Source organism: Phodopus roborovskii, unplaced genomic scaffold, assembly GCF_943737965.1.
Source record: "Phodopus roborovskii unplaced genomic scaffold, PHOROB, whole genome shotgun sequence".
Classification (NCBI taxonomy): domain Eukaryota; kingdom Metazoa; phylum Chordata; class Mammalia; order Rodentia; family Cricetidae; genus Phodopus; species Phodopus roborovskii.
Window position 1 is genome coordinate 233,216 of NW_026126618.1, and position 21,803 is coordinate 255,018.

A 21,803-nucleotide genomic window follows, 5' to 3' on the forward strand; every position below is an offset into this window, starting at 1 on the left:
GCCCTGGGGGGTGGCTCAGAATAAATTAATCAGCTTCTCTATCCATTCATTGACTTGTCTGTCTATGTATTAAAGTGTTTTCATTAAGCACCGACTCTGGGCAGAGCTATTCTGGCTGCTGTGGCCATAAGCAGTGATCACAGAGTAGAAGGCTCTTGACTTCATAGACCTCACATTCTAATTGGTTTGAGGGCAGAAGGAGAATAAGTACAAGTCAACAAATAAATAAAATAGATCACATCAAGTTTTGATGAATATGTTGAAAGAAACAATAGGGTCATGGAATTGAGGGTAGAGGCTACCTTAAGATAGACAGTAGGGACCCTTTTTGGATAGAATGTCCTGAAGACATTAAAACTTAAGGAAGTTCTGATATTCTAAATCAATTGCCTTTTGCAAACTAACCCGTCTGTTTTCTCTGACCCAGAACTTTTAATGGGAGGTTAATGTTTGGTAACACATTGTTCCTCAGTTAATTATTAACATGCCCAATGGATTCTTTCAGGACTTTTAATCTAATGTGATAAACAGGGAATTTAGAGATTCAGAGCGCTGTTAACTCAGAGGGGTAACATCACATCTATTACTTCTGAAACCTGGGAGTATGGTGTCACTAAGTGCAGAGCAAGTGACATCAAATTAGACTTCTTCCCCATGGAAGTTCCCATGAACTCAGGACGCTCAACACACATCCAAATTTCCTCTCTCTTACAGAATCCACAGACATGTAGTTATATTACATGCAAAGGATGACAAACAGAGGCGTAGACTAAAAGATTTCTAAGGAGTTTGTTTTTTGAATTTTGAATAAAGCTTTTCTCTTGGATCATATCATCTTACCCTCATCATGCATGATTCTCAACCTTCCTAATACAGCAAATTTTTCATATAGTCCCTCATGTTGTGATGACCTCCTAACCATAATCTATTTTCATTGCTACTTTATAGCTGTGATTTTTCTACTGTTATGAACTGTAATGTAAATATTTTGAGGGATACAAGTTTGCCAAAGTGGTTGAGACACACAGGATGAAAGCCACTGCTCTAGGTAATGTGTTTTAGTAGCCTTTGAACATTTTTGGACCTGGCCAAGTGTTTTATCACTCTTTAAACTCTTCTCCGTCTTGGTGAGCACCTACATATTAAGGGATGCTCATGAATACTTCTGTGCCTATGGCAGAAGAGTCTTTACAATCCTTAGATCTTTGAGGGTCCTTAGAAGTCTTTTGAGAAACCAGTAAGGAAGATGTGGGCATGTCTCAACTCAGAGGTGCCAGCCATCCCTGGGGATCTCCTTGAGTGAATGAGACCTCTCATCCTTCCCAGAAATAGATCTGTGAAGGAGAAGTGTAAAATGTCCCTGGGAGGAAATGGAGAGTAGATAGCTAGAAAAAGAAGCATTAAAAAACCTAGTTGTTGTTTCTCAAGAGGGAAACGCAATGTGGAACTTAAAGGAAGTTTCACTCATGGTACCGGCCATACCTTTTGCCTTCCCTCTGTGCAGCCAGCCTGGGGTTGCTGTCCACAGGGCACTGTTGGGTTTAAAACCACAAGAAGCTCCAAGACAACCTCACGAGGAGGGATTGAAAAATAAATAAAGCATCTTTTGCCTGCTTCCTGTCACTGTGTCTGGAGGCAATTATATTAATTAAACCTGCTTCTGCAGCAAGGATGATTCAAATACTTGCCTGAGACCATATATATATATATATGCTTTTAGACAGGAAGTTATCATTTTTCTTCTTGCATAATCACATGTCCTCTAGTTATCCTCATTCTAAATGGTACCTGAAAGGGTATTTTGATGATGCAGCTCTGAATGTGTGGCATAAGCCCACCCCACATGTTTTTTTTAATTGTTTTTATTTTTTACTTCTCTATATTACCCTAGGGAGGGTAATACAGGTGGAAGGCACAGAAAAGGTGGCCCCAGGTTCTTGTGAAGCCTGTCTTTGGGTGTGGGTTTACAATTGAGCAGGGTGGCTTGTATCCTCACCATAGAAGTTTGAAAGCTGAGAAACAAATGGAACATAAATGAACAGCATTCAGTATCGGAGGCGTCTCTGTGTTCCCAGATTTCTCTTTGGCTAACTTGTTTAGGCTTCCAACCCCTAGACCCAGCCTCTTGTCTTCAGGTGCTGGAATCCAGGATGACACAGACTGAAAGTCGAAAGGCCAGTAAAGGGGGAGAGGTGAACATGTGTTTTTTGTTTCCAAGTCTTCCTTTGGAAGGTTTTGATGTTTTTTTCTCTCTCTCTTTCCGTGATTCAAAATAAAATTGGTTCTGCTACCAGACTAACATATGGATACCTTTACTAGGCGATCAACCAAAGATATGAAAACATTCTGGCTTATTTTAAGTGTTTGAAAGAGGTCTTTCTTGGGATTGCAGTTCTCAATGGCCCCTCCTTTCTAAACTTGTTCCTGAGTCCTATCCATATCTAGGCAGCCAGCGTTATACAGAAGCAATGCTATCAACTGAGAGCTTGTTGAAAATGTAAATTCTCAGGCCCTAGCTCAGACAGGCAGAAACAGAGACCTGGGGTGTGGTCCAGTGGCCCATGTTTAATAGTCCCTCCAGGTGATACCAATGCAGGCTTAAGTTTGAAAACCTCTGATGTGTGTGTATTATTGGGTATCCCAGAATGTGTTAGTCCTCTTGGGCATTAGCTGCTTCAGGAACTGCCAAGATTCATGGCTTATGGATCGATAGTCAGTTGATAGTTGGCTGTATGAATCGATAATGCTGACGTACATTATGAACTGCTGGTTCCAAGGGGTGGGGGTGACGGAGAGGGGCAGGAACTATCTGTCTCCTTTGTCCTCTTCTATATTAGGAGCACCAAGTCCGGGTACATAATGGCCGATCACTAACTCTGCTGAATGACATTAACTAAACTTGTTAAGCATTTCCTGTGTCCATCACAAGCCTTGCGAGCTAATGAGCCCTGAGATGTTCAGTAGCTTGAGCGTGTGGCCCAGTTCCCATATCTTGAAATAATTGGAACCAATGTCTTAACTCAAGAAAAGTGGCTCCGATGCCTATATTCAAACCAGCTTCCCACAACCTCATGCTCATGTCACAAAGGTGCTGGTTAGGACAGTGATCTGAGGCGACGCCCTTCGAGGGCCTGCTGCATGCCACCTGCTATTCCAGCTGTCTTTGTGCCTTAACGTGATTACCCATAGACGTAGGTACTAGTATTATGCCTTTAACAGAGCACCTCGAAATACAGACACTAACCCCGGCCTTTTGGAGATGGTTGTTCTGAATGGTGGTGGTGGCGGGGTGTGTGTGTGTGTGTGTGTGTGTGTGTGTGTGTGTGTGTGTGGTTTCTTCTTTTCAATGTCCAGATGTTTTTCATATTGCTTCTCTGTGTGTGCTATTTGTGTGCCAGGCTTGTCAATACATGTACCAATGAGAATTTAAGAAATGCCCACATATCTGAAGCTGTGGTTTTAGACATGGATGGGCTGATCTTCAAAAAGCAGAAGGTAAAGACAAATAAATAGTTAAATACAGCTTGTTGGTTGCTTTACATGCTCAAAGAGGTTATTGGAATCAAAATAGAGCAGAATACACCCCAGGACCTGAAAGAAATTTCAGGGCTTGACTATTTTCTCTAAAAAATTGTCCTTGAAGTGTTGAATTCAGCATCTCTTCCTTGCAGTAGTCATTAAAGTTGCCACAGTCACCAGGGTCATAGGGGATACTGATCTGTCATCTCATTTTTTTTTCCCCTGAGAACAGTGTCTATACTATAGAGTAGGTGCTAAGTAAAAATCCTTAAGTGGTCACAAGCAGAAGAATGATGTAGTAACAGAATAGCAAATATGGTTGCCTAAGTTTTCTTTTAGGTGGGAAGGTAGATCGTCAGCTTTGTGTGTGCCCCCAAAGAAGGTTGAACACCACCTCAATTCTCCACAGAGTGCATCAGCTCAGAGGACCGTAAGGACAGCACCTTGGCTATTTGGGAGACAAAGGTACACTCCTTCCCTGGGCTTTTGCCTGGTCGCCACAGCCCTCTCCAGAGAAGAAACCTCATAGGTACAAGGAGCTTTTGAAACTTGAGAACCAGGGCTTCTTGTCATCAATTTCATTTCCCTTGGTTTTTCTTCTACTTAGTAAACCTTTGAATGCCAAACTCAAGCCTGGTTACACCCCACATTCCCTTCGTCAAAACAGCACTAGTAATTGAAAACAGAAAGTGGCTTCTTTATTCTAATTCATGAGACGCAGGTAAGCTTCCGGTCTGGACTCTGTCTTAGCTTTCCCTTTTCTAACACTGAGAGGAAATCTGGATTCAATCATCTGCTTTGGTGACTAAATTCTTTCTGGTTCTTACAGTGAAAAGGCAGTCTCTCCTCAGAACAGGACTGTGACATAGTATCCTTTGACTCAATAAACCCATTCCTGAGCACTCGTTCTTATCAATGACCTATGATTAGAGTATTATCTTTACAAGAACACTTAATTCCTGCATTAGTTAAAACAATAATAAAACTGGAAATAGCCAAAATATCTAGGAATACAAAAATGCTTGAAGAAACTAAGGGTGATAAATCTACCCAATAAAATACTCTGCGGCCTAAAAACTATGACTTTGAAGATCAGTTGGAAATACAGGAAATGCTTGCAATAAAACTTTAAGTGGAAGAAATATAACGTTACATTAAATTTTGGCTGTGTCTCTAGCTATATCAAAATAATATATCCCCAGATGAGAATGAGGAAAAAAATTACAAAAATGAAGGTATTGCAATTTGTTGGGATATTTAAGCTACGGATAAATTGCTCACTATTTTACTATCAGTTGGAGTTGTTATAACTTTTGAAGCTCAGTGGTCTTGGAAGTGAAATTGTCTAGCTATATGACTGAGCTGAAGACCCCCATTTGAAACTGAGACATGGCTTCATGAATGGGATGTGAGCATCCAGTTGCAGAAGTCCAAAGACTTCTCTCCCATGTACCACATTACCCAGAGAAAACTGTTTAATGGGAGTGCTTGAGCCATTGAGTTGAAGGGCTAGATTATAAGACCTCAGATATATATATATATATAAGACCTCCCTGGATATTAGCATCATACAGTATGGAAATCTTACTAATGGTGTCAACTTCAGAATGTTTTTCTCACCAGAGAATTCTTTCACTTTTAGAGTGTCCCTAGGAAGGCTCTGTCACTTAACAGACTAGGTTACTACTTAATCTTCATAAATCTTAGTTTATCTGTTATGTTAAATGGATACAGGCATAATGCCTACTCCACATATATGCTATAAAGATATAAATAAGACACACAAGGTAGTAAGACGTGAAAAGTTTAATAGAAATCATTTAAAAGGGGAACTTCTGTTGACTATATATTGTCGCAAAGTCTTTGGGATTTTTTTAATGTCACAAAGAAAACAGTATTTAATAAAAACATTTGCTGCCCCTTTTGATTATATCTCTGGATTGTTTTTTGGATGCTTTTTGGATCACTAGCTAGTGAGTTTCTTCTAGCTGTCAGTCTTCAGTATTCTTGTTTATATAGAAGTATTGGCTTAGTCTGTACAATTCAGGTTGAGACTTTAAACTTCAAACGAGGTAACACAGCCTCCTTAGCAACTCCAACATGTGGAAAAGGGCAACCTTTCAAGTCAGGTAGACAGATCGGAACAATGCTGATGGAGATGCCACAGATGACTAACCCAGATGGGGGATATGAGAGGGCTCATGTGCCAAGAGTACAGCCAAGGACAAGAGAATTTGGTTTGAAGGAAGAGTGTTAAGACATCCATAGCCTGGAAAGGGCAGCAGAGGGTGATTTGTAGCCTGTTGCATACCAAGAAAAAGGTTTGGCCAAAGAAGGCACAGATGTTCTGAAGAATGGGAAGAATTTATGACAGTTCATGGTCCCACTGCAAGAACTGTCTGCCAAAGGCAAATCTCAATAGAGCAAGTCTCCTTGAGAAGAAATGAAGAGCCTGGAACTTCTCAACTGACCTTTATCTGAATATCTTCTTGATCCAGAAGCAGAAAAGATGATGAGAAGTGAGATCAGGAGAAAAATGAATGGGTGAACCTTTAGAAGCAGATGAGACTGTTCCTGCTCTGTCCTTGTCCTATCATCCCTTTCTTTCGAAGACCTCTTCAGTGATTCAAGCTTACAGTGTAGGTGTGTTTGATTTGAATGTCAAGTGACACCAACAGCTTCACATGCTGAAGGCCTGGGTTCCCAGCTTGTGGTGTGATTGACAGGTGATTGGAGCATCAAGGCATCAACTTCATGAATGGATGACCTGCTGATGGTACCTAACTCAACTACTAAGAAGTAGTGCTTGCTTTGAGGAAGGAGGTCACTGGAACATACTTTTGAAGGGCATATCTTGTCTACCCATGTTTCCCTCTCTCTTCCTTACACACACACACACACACACACACACACACACACACACACACACACTTCCCTTCCCCTCATGAGGCAAAATACAATCCCTCACCACACCTTTCTATCATGATGCTTTCTGTCTTGCCACAGAAGCATCCTAAAAACAAAGATGCCAGCTAATCACGGCCTGAAACCATGAGTCAAAAGAAATCCTTCCTCCCACAAGTCGCTTGTTTTAGACATTTTGTCACAGCCACAACAAGATAACTGGTGCAGTGAAAAGAGCCTGGGGTGTCCTCTGTCCCTTCCTAGAGCACTCCTCCTATTCACTTCTTTCTGTCTATTGTATGGAAATGGCTAAGAGACATTAAGAGTCATTTCTGAAAGTTTATAGATGGAGTTACTTCATGAATACACACGTATTTATCATGGTGAAGACTGTGGAGACCATACCCATCGATAGGTCCATGGGCTTTAAATTGTCTTTTCTTCCAAAGATGAGAAGCCTGTGTGGGGTTATGAGGAAGAAGGTTCTGGAAGGCCAGCTGAAAACTGGAATGGAAACTGCCCTTCTGCAAGACTGTATCACAAGAGACCATTAGACGCCCATTTCCTGATAATGTTGGGATAGAGTTCATTACCCTTTAGCGCTCCCAGAGCTTTCCTAAACCTGCATCTGAGCTAAAGTGGGTAGACAGAGGCAATCAAAAAGCAAATGGCCCACAAGCAGTCAGGCTAGCCCTCTGCACCAAAGAATCTTCCCAGCTGTGTGTCACATTAGGTCTCACATTTTCTGTTCTCCAGAAGGTCAACTCATTCGGCAACTGTGAATAAGTTTTGTGAAGAACTGGAAAATGACTTCTGAGGCAACAGCCTTTAGTTCTCAGAAAGGAAATTCGCAGAAGTGAGTGATTGGTCAGAAGGCCAAATGACCATTGCCTCAGAACAAGTCCCAGGGCAGAGAGAGTACTGTGGCCATTCTGTGTTTAGGCTTGTAACTACACATAAAAATGAGATTTCTCTATCCAATAACACACCCAAAGTGGTTTTTATTTTCTATGCTGAATTTAGTGAAGTAATTAAAAGAATCATATTTTTTTTCCTTGGCAGATAATTATATTTGCTAAAAAGCATTTAATGAGTTTTGGAATGTAGGAATGACACTGGTCCCAGATGAAATAAATATGAGAACATCTTCTAACTTGGAGTCAAACCATTACTTGACTCTCTCATTCTCCCTCTCCCTACCCCATTCTCTCTCTGTGCTTATTCATAGCTCACCTTGTTTGGGTGGTGCTAGGTTGGAAATATAAAGGATCAAAGCTAACAGGCTCCGTGACTGCCAAAATCTTGATGAGAAACTACTTTTGTTGACTCTGATTTTGTTGCAATGCCCAAAGACATTTTTAAAAAGCTAAACTGAAAGAAGAAATCTGAAGAAAACACATAAGGCCTCTTGATTTCACTTAGGAAATCAAATACTAGGAAAACAGGAGGCAGCCGTGGCAGCGAAGTCCACAAAGATATTAATAGTCTAACAAGTCTGCTTGTATCTGAAATAAATTACTTGCTATGTATTGATGATATGTACTCTACTATAAATGAACCATCCAGCTTCAATTTGTATGCTTGCTTGGTACTTTGACAAATAATATATTCTGATTCATTCAAGAACTTCTTGTATACATTTAGTATGTAGACAAGTATACATTTCTATGTTAGTAACCTTAGAAATAATTGGCTTTACAGAGAGAGGAGGGACAGACAATGAGGTAGAGTAAAAAAATGAGAGAGAAGGAATGAGAGGGAGGGAGGGTATTTACCATTTATTACCTGATGATGTCCCCTGGGAACATGTTGAATACCAATGGTATTCACAGTAGCCTGCCTAGAAGGCCATTCCCATTACCTAAGATGAAATGCCATGAGCTGCATCTAACCCTTTCTGAGGGAACTGTACATGCCCACCTGAAAGGGAGGGAGCATCATGTGGGATAAAACCCCCACTGAATACCAGGGAGTTGAACATTCTGATCAACAATATTACTGACTTTGCTGCCCATGGCAGAGAGCCACCTGGTCACCTTCTGTAGATGAAGCCTTGTGAAGAATAACAGTAAAAGACCCATTCCAAGGGGGCTTTTACAGGGCTAGAGAGAGGTGGCTCATCAAAAGTACTCCGTGCTCTTGCAGAGGACCTGGATTCCATTCCCAGCACCCACTTGGTAGCCCACGCCTGTCTTTAACTTCAGTCTCGGGTGCTCTAACACCGTCTTCTGACTTCCACGGGCACCAAGCATGATTGTGACATACACACACATGCAGAGAAAATAATTCATTCACACATAATAAAGCTTTTAAAAGTATAAGAAATTTTTATAAGACCCCTTCTTTACACCAAGACTCGTTTGCAAATTCCCAATTAAATGAGAAGTGTTCCTCTCCATTAACATCTGGGTTATCAGTGTGTAGTATGTGCCTTCCTAGTGTTCCAATACTTCCAACAAATCCCTTTCTCCCTCCAATTCCACTTGAACCCTACCTTAAAGGCCCTCTGCAGTCCCCACAGATTTTCCTATCTATGTCCCTTAGTCAAGTAGCAGAACTTGATGTTTTCCTCACTTTTTGCCATCAAGCCTAACACAGATTCTGACTGTCCTTAAACTGAGCTGATGAAACTTGCTTGTGTCTGACACGCATCAGGGAGGAAACCTCTGACTCTCTATCCTTTGCTACATTGCCCTCTCGCTTCTGAAAAGTATTCATGTGCCATATGTGAACATTATTTATTCCCAACATGGGAAGCACAGCCAGCTTGGTGTCTTCAGCGAGGATGCCTGATGTTAACCGGAGTTCAGTTTGTCTGTGGGAATGAATCTCTGATCGTCTGGGTGGTGTGTGAGACCATGAGTAGGGTCTAAGGTGCAGACCCAGTGTTGCTCTCAGTATTCATGCGGCCATCTTTCTCTCCCCTCACTGCTTAGGGCTCAGCGCTAGAAACACTCCCCGGAATGTCCCAACCTGAGAACATTAGCATCAAAGAGCTATCATGAACTACCAGCGGGCATCTGCGCACACATCAGGCAGTTATTTATGTCACTTAACGCCCAGACTGTCCCCTCCTGCCTACCCTCCTCCTTTCCTGCCTCTGTGTGTTTCAATCTGTCATTGACCCTGGCTGCCTTTTCCTCTGCCGCCATGCCAAGAGTTGTTTATGCTGCTGCGGGGGCTGTCTTTCAACAGCTTGCTCTCTGGTGCAGGCCTGGCCTCTTTCAGGGCCTCCATCTCTCAAGGCTTTTCCTTCAGACATGCCAGACTTCCTTGGCAGCTGTCACCCCTTTACCTGCCATACTGACCCTGTCACACCTATCCCTGGGAAAAGGTCCAGATGCCCCCCTCAAAAAAAATACCCAGAAGCCTCAGTAGAGGAGATTGACAGGGAGCAGGGCCCTGAGAAAACCAGGCAGGTGCCAAGTTGCAAAGGAAAGGGAAATGATAGACTCCAGAATAAAACTAAAACTAAAGAGGGTGTATTTTAATACCCCCTTGGCTGATTCATTCCTCTTTGGCACCAGAAAGAGAGGTAATGCCCTCTAGTCATGAATGCCTTGTGTTTTGGCTACAAGGCTCCTATCACAGCTGAGAGTAAACTAGAACTAACCGTGTATGCGTAGGAGATAATACCAATACCAAGGCTACTATGTCCAGATTAGATCCAGACTCTCCACCAATTTTTGTCTCAGTCTTTCGGAGAGAGAGATCAAGGAGGAGAGCACTGACGCTCACACATGTAGTCCTCAATGCCATTCTGATTCTTACAGTTTCTACGGATCCAGGCACAAGGCCAAGATGGAGTAGTGATTAGTTGTCTGGGTCTACTGGGTACTTAGTGCCTATTCATTCCCAAAGAAGACCTGCCGAGGAGGGAGTCCTAGTTCTCAGTTATCCAAGGAGGGAACTATTATCAACACTCGCCTAACACGGACTCAGGGTAGTAGTCATTAGTGAGGAAAGGTAACATCAGTGGCTTTCACTCTCGGGCCAGGAAAAGCAAGATTAGGGGAGGAGGGACAAGCAAGACAAGAGGACACGGAGTGGCAGTGAAAAGGACCTCCCCCACCACGTGCTCTGCTCCACTCATCCCATGCCTTCAGATGGCATGAGATGGCATTTGGAAGGCAATGGTTTTAACCAGTAGATTACTTGAGAAAGATCAAAGGTAGCAATAGGCAAAGGTAAAGCATATCTGCATCGTGTTATTTGACGTGACTGGAGGATCCATCCTCGCCATCAACTCCAGATCAGTCAGGGTGGTTTGCACACATGAAGTTTTGATGTTTCCAAGGGAACCCTTTCTCGTTCATCTTAATGCAGACAGCCCCTGTGTTTCTAGAAACCCTGTTTGGAATAAACTCCCTTTTGGGTGGGGGTAATGCATTTTAAACAGTGAGGAAGACAGTTCTTGCCCAAAGTGTTGTGTTCAGCAACGAAACTGAATAATACAGGCAGCCAATATTTATGCAGTTCACTGCATGCCCAACATTGGGAAAAGAGCTTCTTAATTCTCACAGCATTTCTAGAATAAATTTTTGGTATGGCAAATCGACTTATGAAGATCTGACTCTTAGAAGATTGATCTTAGAACACTGGGTTCCATCTCAGAAGACTGGGGTTCTTGTGGGGGCCATCTGGACCTTTTCCCACAGATAGGTGTGACAGGGTCAGTATGGCAGGTAAAGGGGTGGTAGCTGCCAAGGAAGTCTGACAACTCAAGCAGTTGAAGAAGTACCACTTGGTATACGGCCTCCATCGTTGGTGTGGCACGTATTACTGGAAGATTTCACTGAGATTCTGAAATTTGTTGTAAATAGAAGGAATTGCCTAACTAGTTAATGATAGCTAACTTACATAGAAAGTCCCATTGAAATAATTTCAACATAAAACTGACCTCTTGGCATTTGATTACCTTTCACCTTAGACGATGATAAACTAAACCATGCCCTTAGGACAACGGTTCTGTGCAGTGAAGCATTTCTTTTGCCAAAGTATAATTTTGTTGGCTATGTCTTTCTCCTTCAAGCCTTGGAATAAGACCTAAACTAGTAAATTGTGCTGGCCTGGCAAGATGCTCGTCCTCCAGGGTATTGTATCAGGCTAAATAATACATCACATCGCTTCCCACTCTGGCAGCCCATTTCTCTAAGATGTCTTAAACAGAAACGTTTCTGCTTTGAGTCCCAGCTGTTCTTGACCCTGAGATTTGCACTTCAACTCTCTGACCTTTGAAGCAAAGGGTCCACAAACAGTGTCCTTTCCATACCTGCCCTCAAGGTGGGGCTTCCAAAAGAGCAGAGACTCGAGAAAGGAGAAGCCTCTTGATGCTCTGTTCCATTCGTTTTAGACCCAGAGATACATAGACACTGACATGATTGGGTAACAAGGAGACTTTGGCCTTTGGCATTATAGGGATTTAGTGGCTGGAGAGTGGTGGGGATGGGGTGGGTCACATAGGGTCATGATTCCTAGAAAAGATGACTTCATCCAGTTGAGAAGGAGTGGAACTAGGAAACACTGCCAATTAAAAATTAACACAGGCCAAAGTGAAATCCATGCCTGAATATGATAGGTTGTGCAGACTGTTTCTGACATGTAGTTCATAGAAAAGAGAAGGCTTTCTCAGTGCCCACCTTTCCAGGTGCCAAAGGTCAAGCTTTGGAAAGATCCTACCACAGAAATGCAGCCCTGAATACCGGTGACTAGAAAAGGATCAGTAAGGCGTTATTTCTAAATATAGGTTTTAAAGCTTCTACAAATAATCTTAATTTGAAAACCTTTAATACTGATGAGGATTTGCTTTCTTCTCTAATATGCTTGAGTCTGTAAGTGCACACCCATCTCATCATAAATAGCTAGTGATGGGTGCAACAGTAAGTTCCCTTTCTCTGTCTTTTCTAAGCACATGCTCATGAGCACCTTATTAATTTATTTCAATTAAATATGACTGCTATAAAGTTTTTAAAGGGTAATATAAATCATATGGATTGAGGAAATATCAACAATAGGATGTTTGTTTCTCCGAGTAGCCTTGGATGTCCTGGGACTCACTTTGTAGACCAGGCTGGCCTTGAACTCAGAGATACACCTGCCTCTAACTCTGCCTCTGCCTCTGCCTCTGGCTCCCAAGTGCTAGGATTAACTGCATGTGCTACCACCATCCAACTAAGGATGTCTTTATCATAGTTTTCCTTATATTAGGAATCATGAAACAAGTCATTTTTCCATAGAAAGCTACCCAAAGTAGGAAAGATTGGGAAGTAACTTCCATTTTTGCATTAAGATGTTGCAAGGAGTTATAGTACAAACCAATAATCCTAGCACTCGGGAGACTGGAGCTATGTAGCCAAACCCTGTCCCCAAGAAAACCAAGGAAAGAAGGGTGGGAAGAAAGGGTAGAGTGGGAGAGGAAGGGAGCAAGGAACGGACATTGAAATGCTAAAGCACAAGGTCAGAAGCTTGGGGCGGTAGTAAGTAGTACAGTGTGTCCAGCATGGACAGGAGCTTGTGTTCATTCTCTCCTCAGGTCAATGAGTGAAATTTTATTGGGCAGCTGCAAAATTACTTCTTATACCAATAAGCAATGCAAACTGAAGTCAACTGATTAATTTTGCTAGATAAGTTTGGTCACAGGCCAGTTCTGACTTGAGAACCTAATCACCCTGAGTTATTCTGAACTAGAGGCCAGTGAATCTAGAGGCTGGCAAAAAGGAAAAAAGAGAAGAGGAGAGGAGAGGAGAGGAGAGCAGAGACCTGTGTGAGAAAACCAGTGTTCTGATTTCTACAGATCCTAGCTATGATATTTGCTTGTATAATCAATCTTCAGCTACTAAAAGTTAAGGACATGTTGTTTTATTATTTAATAATTTGATTTATATTTTCTATCAGGTGTGTGACTGAAATTTTTCTAGAAATAACCTCCAAACCCTCTCTTGCCTCTTCATTCTGTTTTCAATTTTTAAAAATCAGTTTTGAGAAGAATCTACTTTGGTACCTCTTCTTCCTATTATCAATTGCTTTAGAGAATTGTTTTATTTTTGTAACCTAAAGAAAAATATGTGTATATCTTCAAAACTATATTCTTATTTTGGAAATGTTTGCATTCTCAGCAAGAAAGAAAGGAAAGTTCACCAAGATCAAAGTTCAGTACAGTGTCTCAAGTACAGGCTCAAGTACAGTTACAGGATCTGATGAGAATTCATGCAGACTGGTAGAGGTTGTTTTACTCATGATGAATGGGCAGAACTCTTTGCTCTAGAAGTGATGACCCCAGTTAAATCTCTGAAGTGCACACTTCTCCTCAGAGATGGAGGGGAGTGAGTCGCTTGCTTCCCTGACAAAATGTGATACTCAGCTAATTAGTGTGGTTTTGATGATACCACAGTTCTGCCCCAAACCCTTGTAACTAGCAAGTTTGCCCTGAAGATTATTGAATTACTGCAGTGACCATGCATTATTTAGATAGAAGTACTGCTATTATAGACGCCAGCTGTTTAACTATTGGAAGTCTGTGTGTTGGCCCATGTTTAAAATACAGCAGTGTGTTATGTGTAACCCTTATGTCTACTCATAATAGACTCAAAGTCTAGGTTAAGTGGTGGCAAGCTTGTCCGCTAAGCTGTCTTTGATCTGTATGCTAGATGACCTCCAAACTAAGATTCTGACAAAGTAAGTTTTTTATTGTGAAATTTCAATGTTAAAACTTTGTGAGCAAAATTTCTGCAGAATGTTATACCATCTAACAGTTAAATGTGTAGCTGGTAGGAGAACCCTCAGATCACACGTCACCATGAAAGGAACTGTCGCAGTCACCTATCTGTATCTTACTGTTGCATTGGGTACCAACAAGGAAAAGTATTTTGAGCATTCTGGAGAACACAAATGATAATTACAAAATAAATGTCCATCTTCTAAGTTTAAAAATATTTGAAACTCTTTCTTGAAGACAACACGCTCCCTAACTATGCCGAATATGTAGACACAATTTTCTATAGAATCCCTGGAATGGAAAGGACCACAGTAGTCATCCATCTCCCTGCAGGAGTCTGCTTCCAAGGTCGCTGACAGGCATTTGTGCAGCCTTTATTTAGCTGCTTCCTGTTGTGGGGTGTCCATTACTTTTCAAGAAAGCCTGCTTTCTTTTTCTTCAAATTGTTCAGAATCTTTTATGTTAAGCCAAATTTGTCTTCTATCTCCCTGATAACTCTGATTCTATCAATCTGTAACAAGGAGTTTTGAAAGGCAATGATATAGCAACCAGTTTTAGCTCATTTAAAAAAATCAAATCGCTGAAGTTTGTTGTAATTTAAATGTGATTAAGCAAAATACTTCTATCAATAGATATTGAGGAGATTTGTTTGATTGCTTATCTGATAAACTGTATTGCACTAGGCTTCCTGTTTTAGACCATAACAATAAATACTTTTATTGTGGTTCTTTAGAAAACAAAAAGACTTATGTGAGGTAGTTGACAATAAAACTTAAAACTTTGACCCACAACTGTGGCCCCTCAATTGCTGAGAAATGATGGTTATTAAAAACAAGCCTATGGGACAGGTCAAAGGATTTACTAAGCTTTAAAAAGCAATAGGCAAACATTTGATATACTCATAAATTCTGAATAAAGTACAATGTGTCCTTTGTAGGTAGTCATTATGAACTGACAAAGAAAACCAGCCCTGTAGAATTGGTAGCTTGAGCTAACTGGTTCATGGAAAAATCCACATATGTGTCCCACTACTCCAATAACATTCAAAAAAAGATGCAGATATAAGATAAAGTCAAGCTCCTTAATGGAACATTAAGGACTGGAAAGCACAGCTACCTTTAGTATGGACTACATCAAACTCTAAGCTTTTCTGAGACATACAGCGATCTAGGCACTGAGATGATGTGCCATGCTTTGCTGTGGTGATGTTTACTATCTATTTTAGAAGATGGAAAAGACCTGTAGTGGTCTCATGGCTCTTGAGAATCACCAAGAAGGGTCATGTGGTGCAGGGAAATGCTTTTTGCTGATCCCAAGGTAATGGCATCTTCCCTTAGAGGAAGCATGGATCGAAGAATTAAGATTGAGAAGTGCTTGGAATAGAAACCTTAAATAGGTTCTAGAATTCCCAATCTATCCCTCTCCATTTTCAATCCATAAGCCTGAGTTGTGAAAACAGTTGTATGTGAACTGGCCAAGTTTGGAAGCTTCTAGAAGGACTCCTACAACTCCAATCCCAAATATCAAATAACTATCCCCTAATCAACAAGTAATTCTTTATGCACGCCCTTTAAGAAATGTGTGAATAAAAAAAGGCCAGTAATTACCTGCAGGTTACTATTGTGATAGGTACAGTAGAGAGACAGGGTTCCCCTCTCCTTTTTCCTACCTTCTAAAGGACCCAAGTGTAGCCCCTAGTCTCAACTGACTATCCAGTTAGAAAACTATGTAGAAGTCCTCTGTGGATTACAAGAGCCATGGACATCCATTTCTGTCTTTCCTCTAATTTATAGCCCCAGGAAAAAAATTATAAAAAGCAAGAAAACAAAAGCACTGTTTACACTGCCCAAGGGACTAGCTGTGTTCCAACTTGCCAGGGCCAGACTGGCAAGCAAAAGCCCTAAGACCACTTCATGTTAGTCTTCCCTCCTATGGCAAGGAAAATCCCAGTTGTCTGGTCCCTCCCCAAGCCCACAACCACAGGCAGCCCACAGGGTCTGCTGTGTGTGTGAGAGAGAGAGCAGACCTTCTCAGAAAGACAACAAATGAACCCTCACGAAGTTACTACCTCCAGCTGCCCTGAGAATAAGCCTTATTTATGTGAGGAAGAAGCAGCGAGGTTTCTGTGGCAAGCATCAGGAAAACATTTGGGTTCTTAGAGGACACGATAAACTGTTGGCCTTTCCAGCAGTGTGGCAGCCAAACAAGTATGATAGCAGGCCATGGTCGTGGGACCGCCCTCCCCCAATGAGGAGGTGAAAAATGTGGGTGAAAACTTTGATTTTTTTCAGAACCCCATTATTTATTGAGTCATTATTTATGTGATATTAAGACTTTGTTTAATGCCATGCCATCTTGGGTTGGGAATTAGGATTAAGCATATATCAGGTTGCTAATTAGATTCTTATACATCAGTGGTTCGCACATTTCTTTCATGGCGCCTAGATGTCAAGGGAGAGACCATAAGTAACCCATGTCACAAAGGATGTAAGGAACTGAGAAGAGATAGAAATTGTATACCTGACTGACAGCACAGCTTCATGTTTTGTACATTTAATACACTACTGTATAGACAAAATTTGATCTACAACAGCTTTATAGTGACAAGAAGTGATGCTTTTGGTGCCTGTTAAGGTCTATGTAAGCTTGTTTTTTACCATTTCTTTTAATTCTGAAATCCATTAAAGTGTGCCCAAATCAAAACCAAAACCTAGCCAATTAAAGAAGTCCAGTTGATTTGTAAATTATCAAAGGAGGTTTAATATCAGGGTTCTCACTGGCATTTAGTTCCTTCCATCCCAGCCCAATAATTACACTGTAAGGTAACAGAAATGGTTGTTCCAGCATTTCTGGGGTGGCCATGCAAGCCCCTTTCCTTCCCCACTGGTATTATAATCTGTTCTGAGTTTCCGGACTTCTGGGTGTGCTCAGTGGCAACACTGGTTTTTCATAGCTCATCTGAGATCTTAGAAAAGAGCATGCAAATTAATATGTAGTTAAGATCGCTTCTGTACCTGGTGCTATACATTGTTTTATTTAATACATCGTTTCAATTTATCCTCGTTCTGACAAGAAAGATGTTATTAACCATTGTACAAATAGATTGAGACCTGCAGAGCTTAAGTGACTTTTTTGGAGCTATACACCGGTTTCTTCTGGGCTCCATGAGGCTCTTGGGTTTAATAGCAAGTAGATCAGAGTTTAAACCCTGACTTCACCAGTTACTGCATGAGTGACCCTGCGCAAGTCATTCAAAACCTGAGTCTCAATTTTCTCATCCATAAAATAAGGATATATTTCTAGACTTCAAACTTTGCCTACATGCAGTTTGATTTCACAAGAGAAATAGTTAAGAAAAGAACAATTTAGCTGACCTATGTTCGAAAACTGTACACATTCACTAAATCATTAAGAAAACTAAGTTTCCCCAGCGTCATGTATTAAATGGTGCTCTTGCTCAAATGTTTGAGAAAACAGTCAACCTAAGAACCTTCAATTGATCATTATTTAGTGTTTATTTATATCTGTGTTCCAGAGTATCATGCTGTACCCTCACAATATCTACAATCATGTTGTCAATTTAAAAACAACAAAAGCAAATCAGTATATTCACAAAAATGTAAAAAACTTGATCTGTAATTTTGTTTTAAGTGGTACACTTAAAGATCTCTCAACTAAGACACTAGAAAGAAAAGGGATAGAACTGGACATAGACAGAATTCTTGATTATAGGTTGTTCAAAACATAGGCAGACTCAATACAAATACAAGTGTATGGTGAATGGATTCTTGCACATGAGTATGGTGTAACTCCAGGGAACATACTAGAATCTAAAGGAACATACTGGGTCAGATGTTATTGGAGATACTTCAAGAAAAGGATGATGTGTTGGAGAAGCATAGAGACTTGTTGTAGGGAACAGAGAGGCAAAGGGGCTAGATGGAAATCTGTGAACATAGGCAATTCTGTCTAACTCCAGGCTGCTCTGATTTGTGCAGACAAGCCCACAGGCTATGGCTCCAGCATTCGGAGGGCACCTCAGACAGGCATTGTAGACGAGTGCTGCTTCCGGAGCTGTGATCTGAGAAGGCTGGAGATGTACTGTGCCCCGCTCAAGCCTACAAAATCAGCCCGCTCTATCCGTGCCCAGCGCCACACTGACATGCCCAAGACTCAGAAGGTAAGTGTGTGTGAATGGAATGCAGTCATTCTTGAGTACTCATTTCACAGGGGGCGGGAAATGGAAACTCTGTCCTATGTCTCCTACATAACAGGTCAAAAAGGCTTCAATCCCAGCAACAGAATGGCTTATGGGTCCATCCTTCCAATCATTCTCTACTGAAAATTATCTTTTTCACTGCTCTGGACTAAACCTGCCAAATCTCAAGTTGCCCAGTGAAGCCTCTTTTCCAAATAGCATACCAAGTCTTAACTATCAATAAAATTGTGATAATGACAGTATTTAGTGTATCAAGTTGTCAGACTTCAGCAAATTGATATACTCTAAGATGCACTCCATGTACAAGTGGAATGTCTGCACCAAGTATCTGTTAGACAAGGATTAACATGTGTTGTAATTGTACCTACTAACAAAATTTATTAAGTCCTGGAGTTCTACAATGGTCCAAAGATAGAAAGACTCGCTACTAGGACCTTTTTGAAATTCACAATGACAATTATAAACTAAAGAGAAAAAATAAACACTGAAAATAAACATACTCTGTTCAGCTATAGGAATGTATAGATGTTTCTAATGATCAAAACACAAGGCATCCTTTGTCCAAGTACTTATTGTAAAGCAACCTCAGAAAAACCATCTGTGTGATCAAAAACAGATAAAACATTCATGCATGTTGACCACTTGGTACACTTGTTAATGAAGGAACAAATATATCAGAGCCTAAGTAATAAGTCGTAGTCCTTACATAGAAATAAGGAGAAGATAAAAACTAGAAAAGGAAATGGGAAGGAAAGAACAACCTTATCTTAGGTGTTGTGAGGAGTTCTGCTGGTAAAAACAAAAACAAACAAACAAAAAGCTGACCATGTATATTCTATCATTCAAACAAAACTAGAATTATGTAAAAAGCACAGGATAAGAGACCTAGATGTTCACAAACACACCCTTGCTATTTCCTGGTTCTAAACCACAGCTGAGGCTGAAGGAGGACCATGGTGCCTCAGGGGAGACATCACCTTAGTGTGTCACCTCAAAGGATGCCAGGGGACTTGGTAGGTATGTATAGAACACATTTGGTACAAGACTCAGAAAGAATGCCAGTGTGTGAATGAAGCACAAAGGAGTGTTTGTTCTTTGTAGTAGAAGACAATGTGGGTATGAGATACAAGGTCCAAAGCTCCAGAATGTCACCTCTGATGCCTGAGTTGTAGACTGCTCCCCAGCACTAAGGCTGGCTCCTTTTCCCTATGGAGCCCGGGCCTTCTGGGCAGACTCAAAGCCTGTCTTTAGCTCAGGAACCATCCATTCTCAATGCAATTATTTTTGTGATGTTTGCAGTCCCAGCCCCTATCTACAAACAAGAAAATGAAGCCTCTAAGGAGAAGAAAAGGTGAGTCAAAGACAGAGCCTGGAGGGAAGGAGGGAACAGAAGCAACTCAGCACATCAGAGGAGAGAAGGAAGCGCAGAGAAGGGGTAGTAGAGTTAGGAGCTGCGACCACACAGGCCAAAAGGGAAGTGACACAGGCAAGGAGGGAAAGGAACAGACAGCCATAGGGAAGCCAGAGAGGAAATGAAGAAAAATGGCCTCCACCGAGCTAGATAACGTCTATGATGGAAGTGAAGTGAAAATAACCTGCTATGCAATGCAGTAACTACACATGGAAGGAATGGAAAAGGGAAATATAACACTTCGGAAAGCACAAAGTGACAAGAACTGACATCAAGAACAAAGAAAAATTTAAAACCATGCCAACAAGATACACCCTTCCCCTTCTTCGAAAAATACATCCGAACAAAAAATATGCAAAGAAAGACCACATCTTTTGCATGCATCCTAAGTTTTGTACTAATCTATTAGAGAAGAATTGCCCATGTAAATATATATTCAGGGTTAAATATTAGCCCTAAATTTGCAGCAACATGTATTGTGTCATAGAAGTTCCCAGATTTCTTTCTGAATTTCATTGGTGACTCTGCTTCTTAGTCCAGCCAGGGTTTAGGCCAAAGAGCATCCAGTATTGACATAAAAGCCTGTGAGGTAACCTTTAGAAGGTCTCTGAACTTTTATTTTGTACTTTGGTATCAGACATAAAAGATGTATTAATTTGCTACAGTTGCCATAACAAAGTAGCATAGACTACAAAGTAAGTGGCTTAATATATATATTTTCCCTCGCAGTTCTAGAGAATGGAAAGCCACATTCAAGGTATTGGTCCCTTGGAGACATCCATCCTATGTTTCCACAGCCTTCCCTCTGTACATATGTCAGAGTCCAAATATTTCGTTTTCATTAGGATATCAGTGAAACTGGACTGGGGCTCACTCTAATGATCTCGTTTGAATTTGATGACCTCAATCAAAACCATGTATCCAAGTGCACTCTATTTTTGAGGTACTGAGAATTGGTACCTTAAACATGAATATTTGAGTAGAGGATAGCAGTTAGCCAAAAATGAACATATCTGATATCAAACTATATTATTTGATTGTACATCCTAGAAAAAACCTTTTCAACTGTCCATTTATCCATTCTCTCCCTCCCTCTTCCCTCTTCACACACACACACACACACACACACACACACACACTCACTCACACACACTCACTCACACACACACACACACACACACACACTCACTCACACACACACACACACTCACTCACTCACACACACACACTCACTCACACACACACACACTCACACACACACACTCACTCACACACACACACACTCACTCACACACACACACACACACACACACACACACACACACACTCACTCACTCACAGCTATATATTGAGAACTTAAATCCTATGAGCTTCTTCTTTATTAGAAACCCCCTAGGACCATGCTATGTTATCATTTGTAAAGGCCTTGGAAGACATTTGATTCTGACTGTTTTAAAGACCAGATCTGGACATAGGTAGAAATGTACTTAGTTTCTAAACTTCTTCTGGGCAGACATCAACACTTTATCAACGTGAATGAAGTACTAAGGAAAGAGAAGGAATAGAACTGGGCATGGGAGGTCTCCCTTTAATTTGGCATTTTTCTACTGGAAGAAAGGTTATGAATTCAAGCAAGAGTGCTGAATTTTCTGAAGGTGAAGAAGCTGTCATCTAACTCACAGTAAATGCGTTTCAGCGACCTTTGCTCTTACTTCTCTTGATTTAATCAATTCAAGCAAGATCTCCACAGAGCAAAAGCAAAAATCTCAAGACTATCCAAATTGTGAGTAACCACTCTGTGGGAGTGTAGAAGCCACTTCCGGGAGAAAGCCACAGTGAAAGATTTCATCTATATAACCTAGAAGGCCTGGTGTAAAGAAGAATCCTTTTTGCCTAATCCTTCATGTTCCTGGCAATTTTTCTACTACAGAATTACTGCTTCTCCATGAATCACTGAAAGTCTTGGATTTCCTCAATATTACAGAGATGTCCAGAGCACAAAATATGACTAAAAGGTCCAGTGAGAAGTATGTGTC

The 21,803-nt window shown here is 41.1% G+C and overlaps 1 protein-coding gene across 5 annotated transcripts in view; it reads left to right on the forward strand.

Annotated features, from left to right (window-relative positions):
- Igf1 (insulin like growth factor 1) overlaps positions 1 to 21,803 on the forward strand; it is a 67,493-nt gene that overhangs the window by 33,435 nt on the left and 12,255 nt on the right. For 3 of the 5 annotated variants that reach the window (XM_051206318.1, XM_051206320.1, XM_051206315.1), the window contains 2 exons: positions 18,136 to 18,317; positions 19,656 to 19,707. In XM_051206318.1, coding sequence (XP_051062275.1) covers positions 18,136 to 18,317; positions 19,656 to 19,707 — 234 coding nt within the window. The remainder of the gene's footprint in view (positions 1 to 18,135; positions 18,318 to 19,655; positions 19,708 to 21,803) is intronic. The other 2 variants (XM_051206319.1, XM_051206317.1) reach the window with 1 other exon arrangement.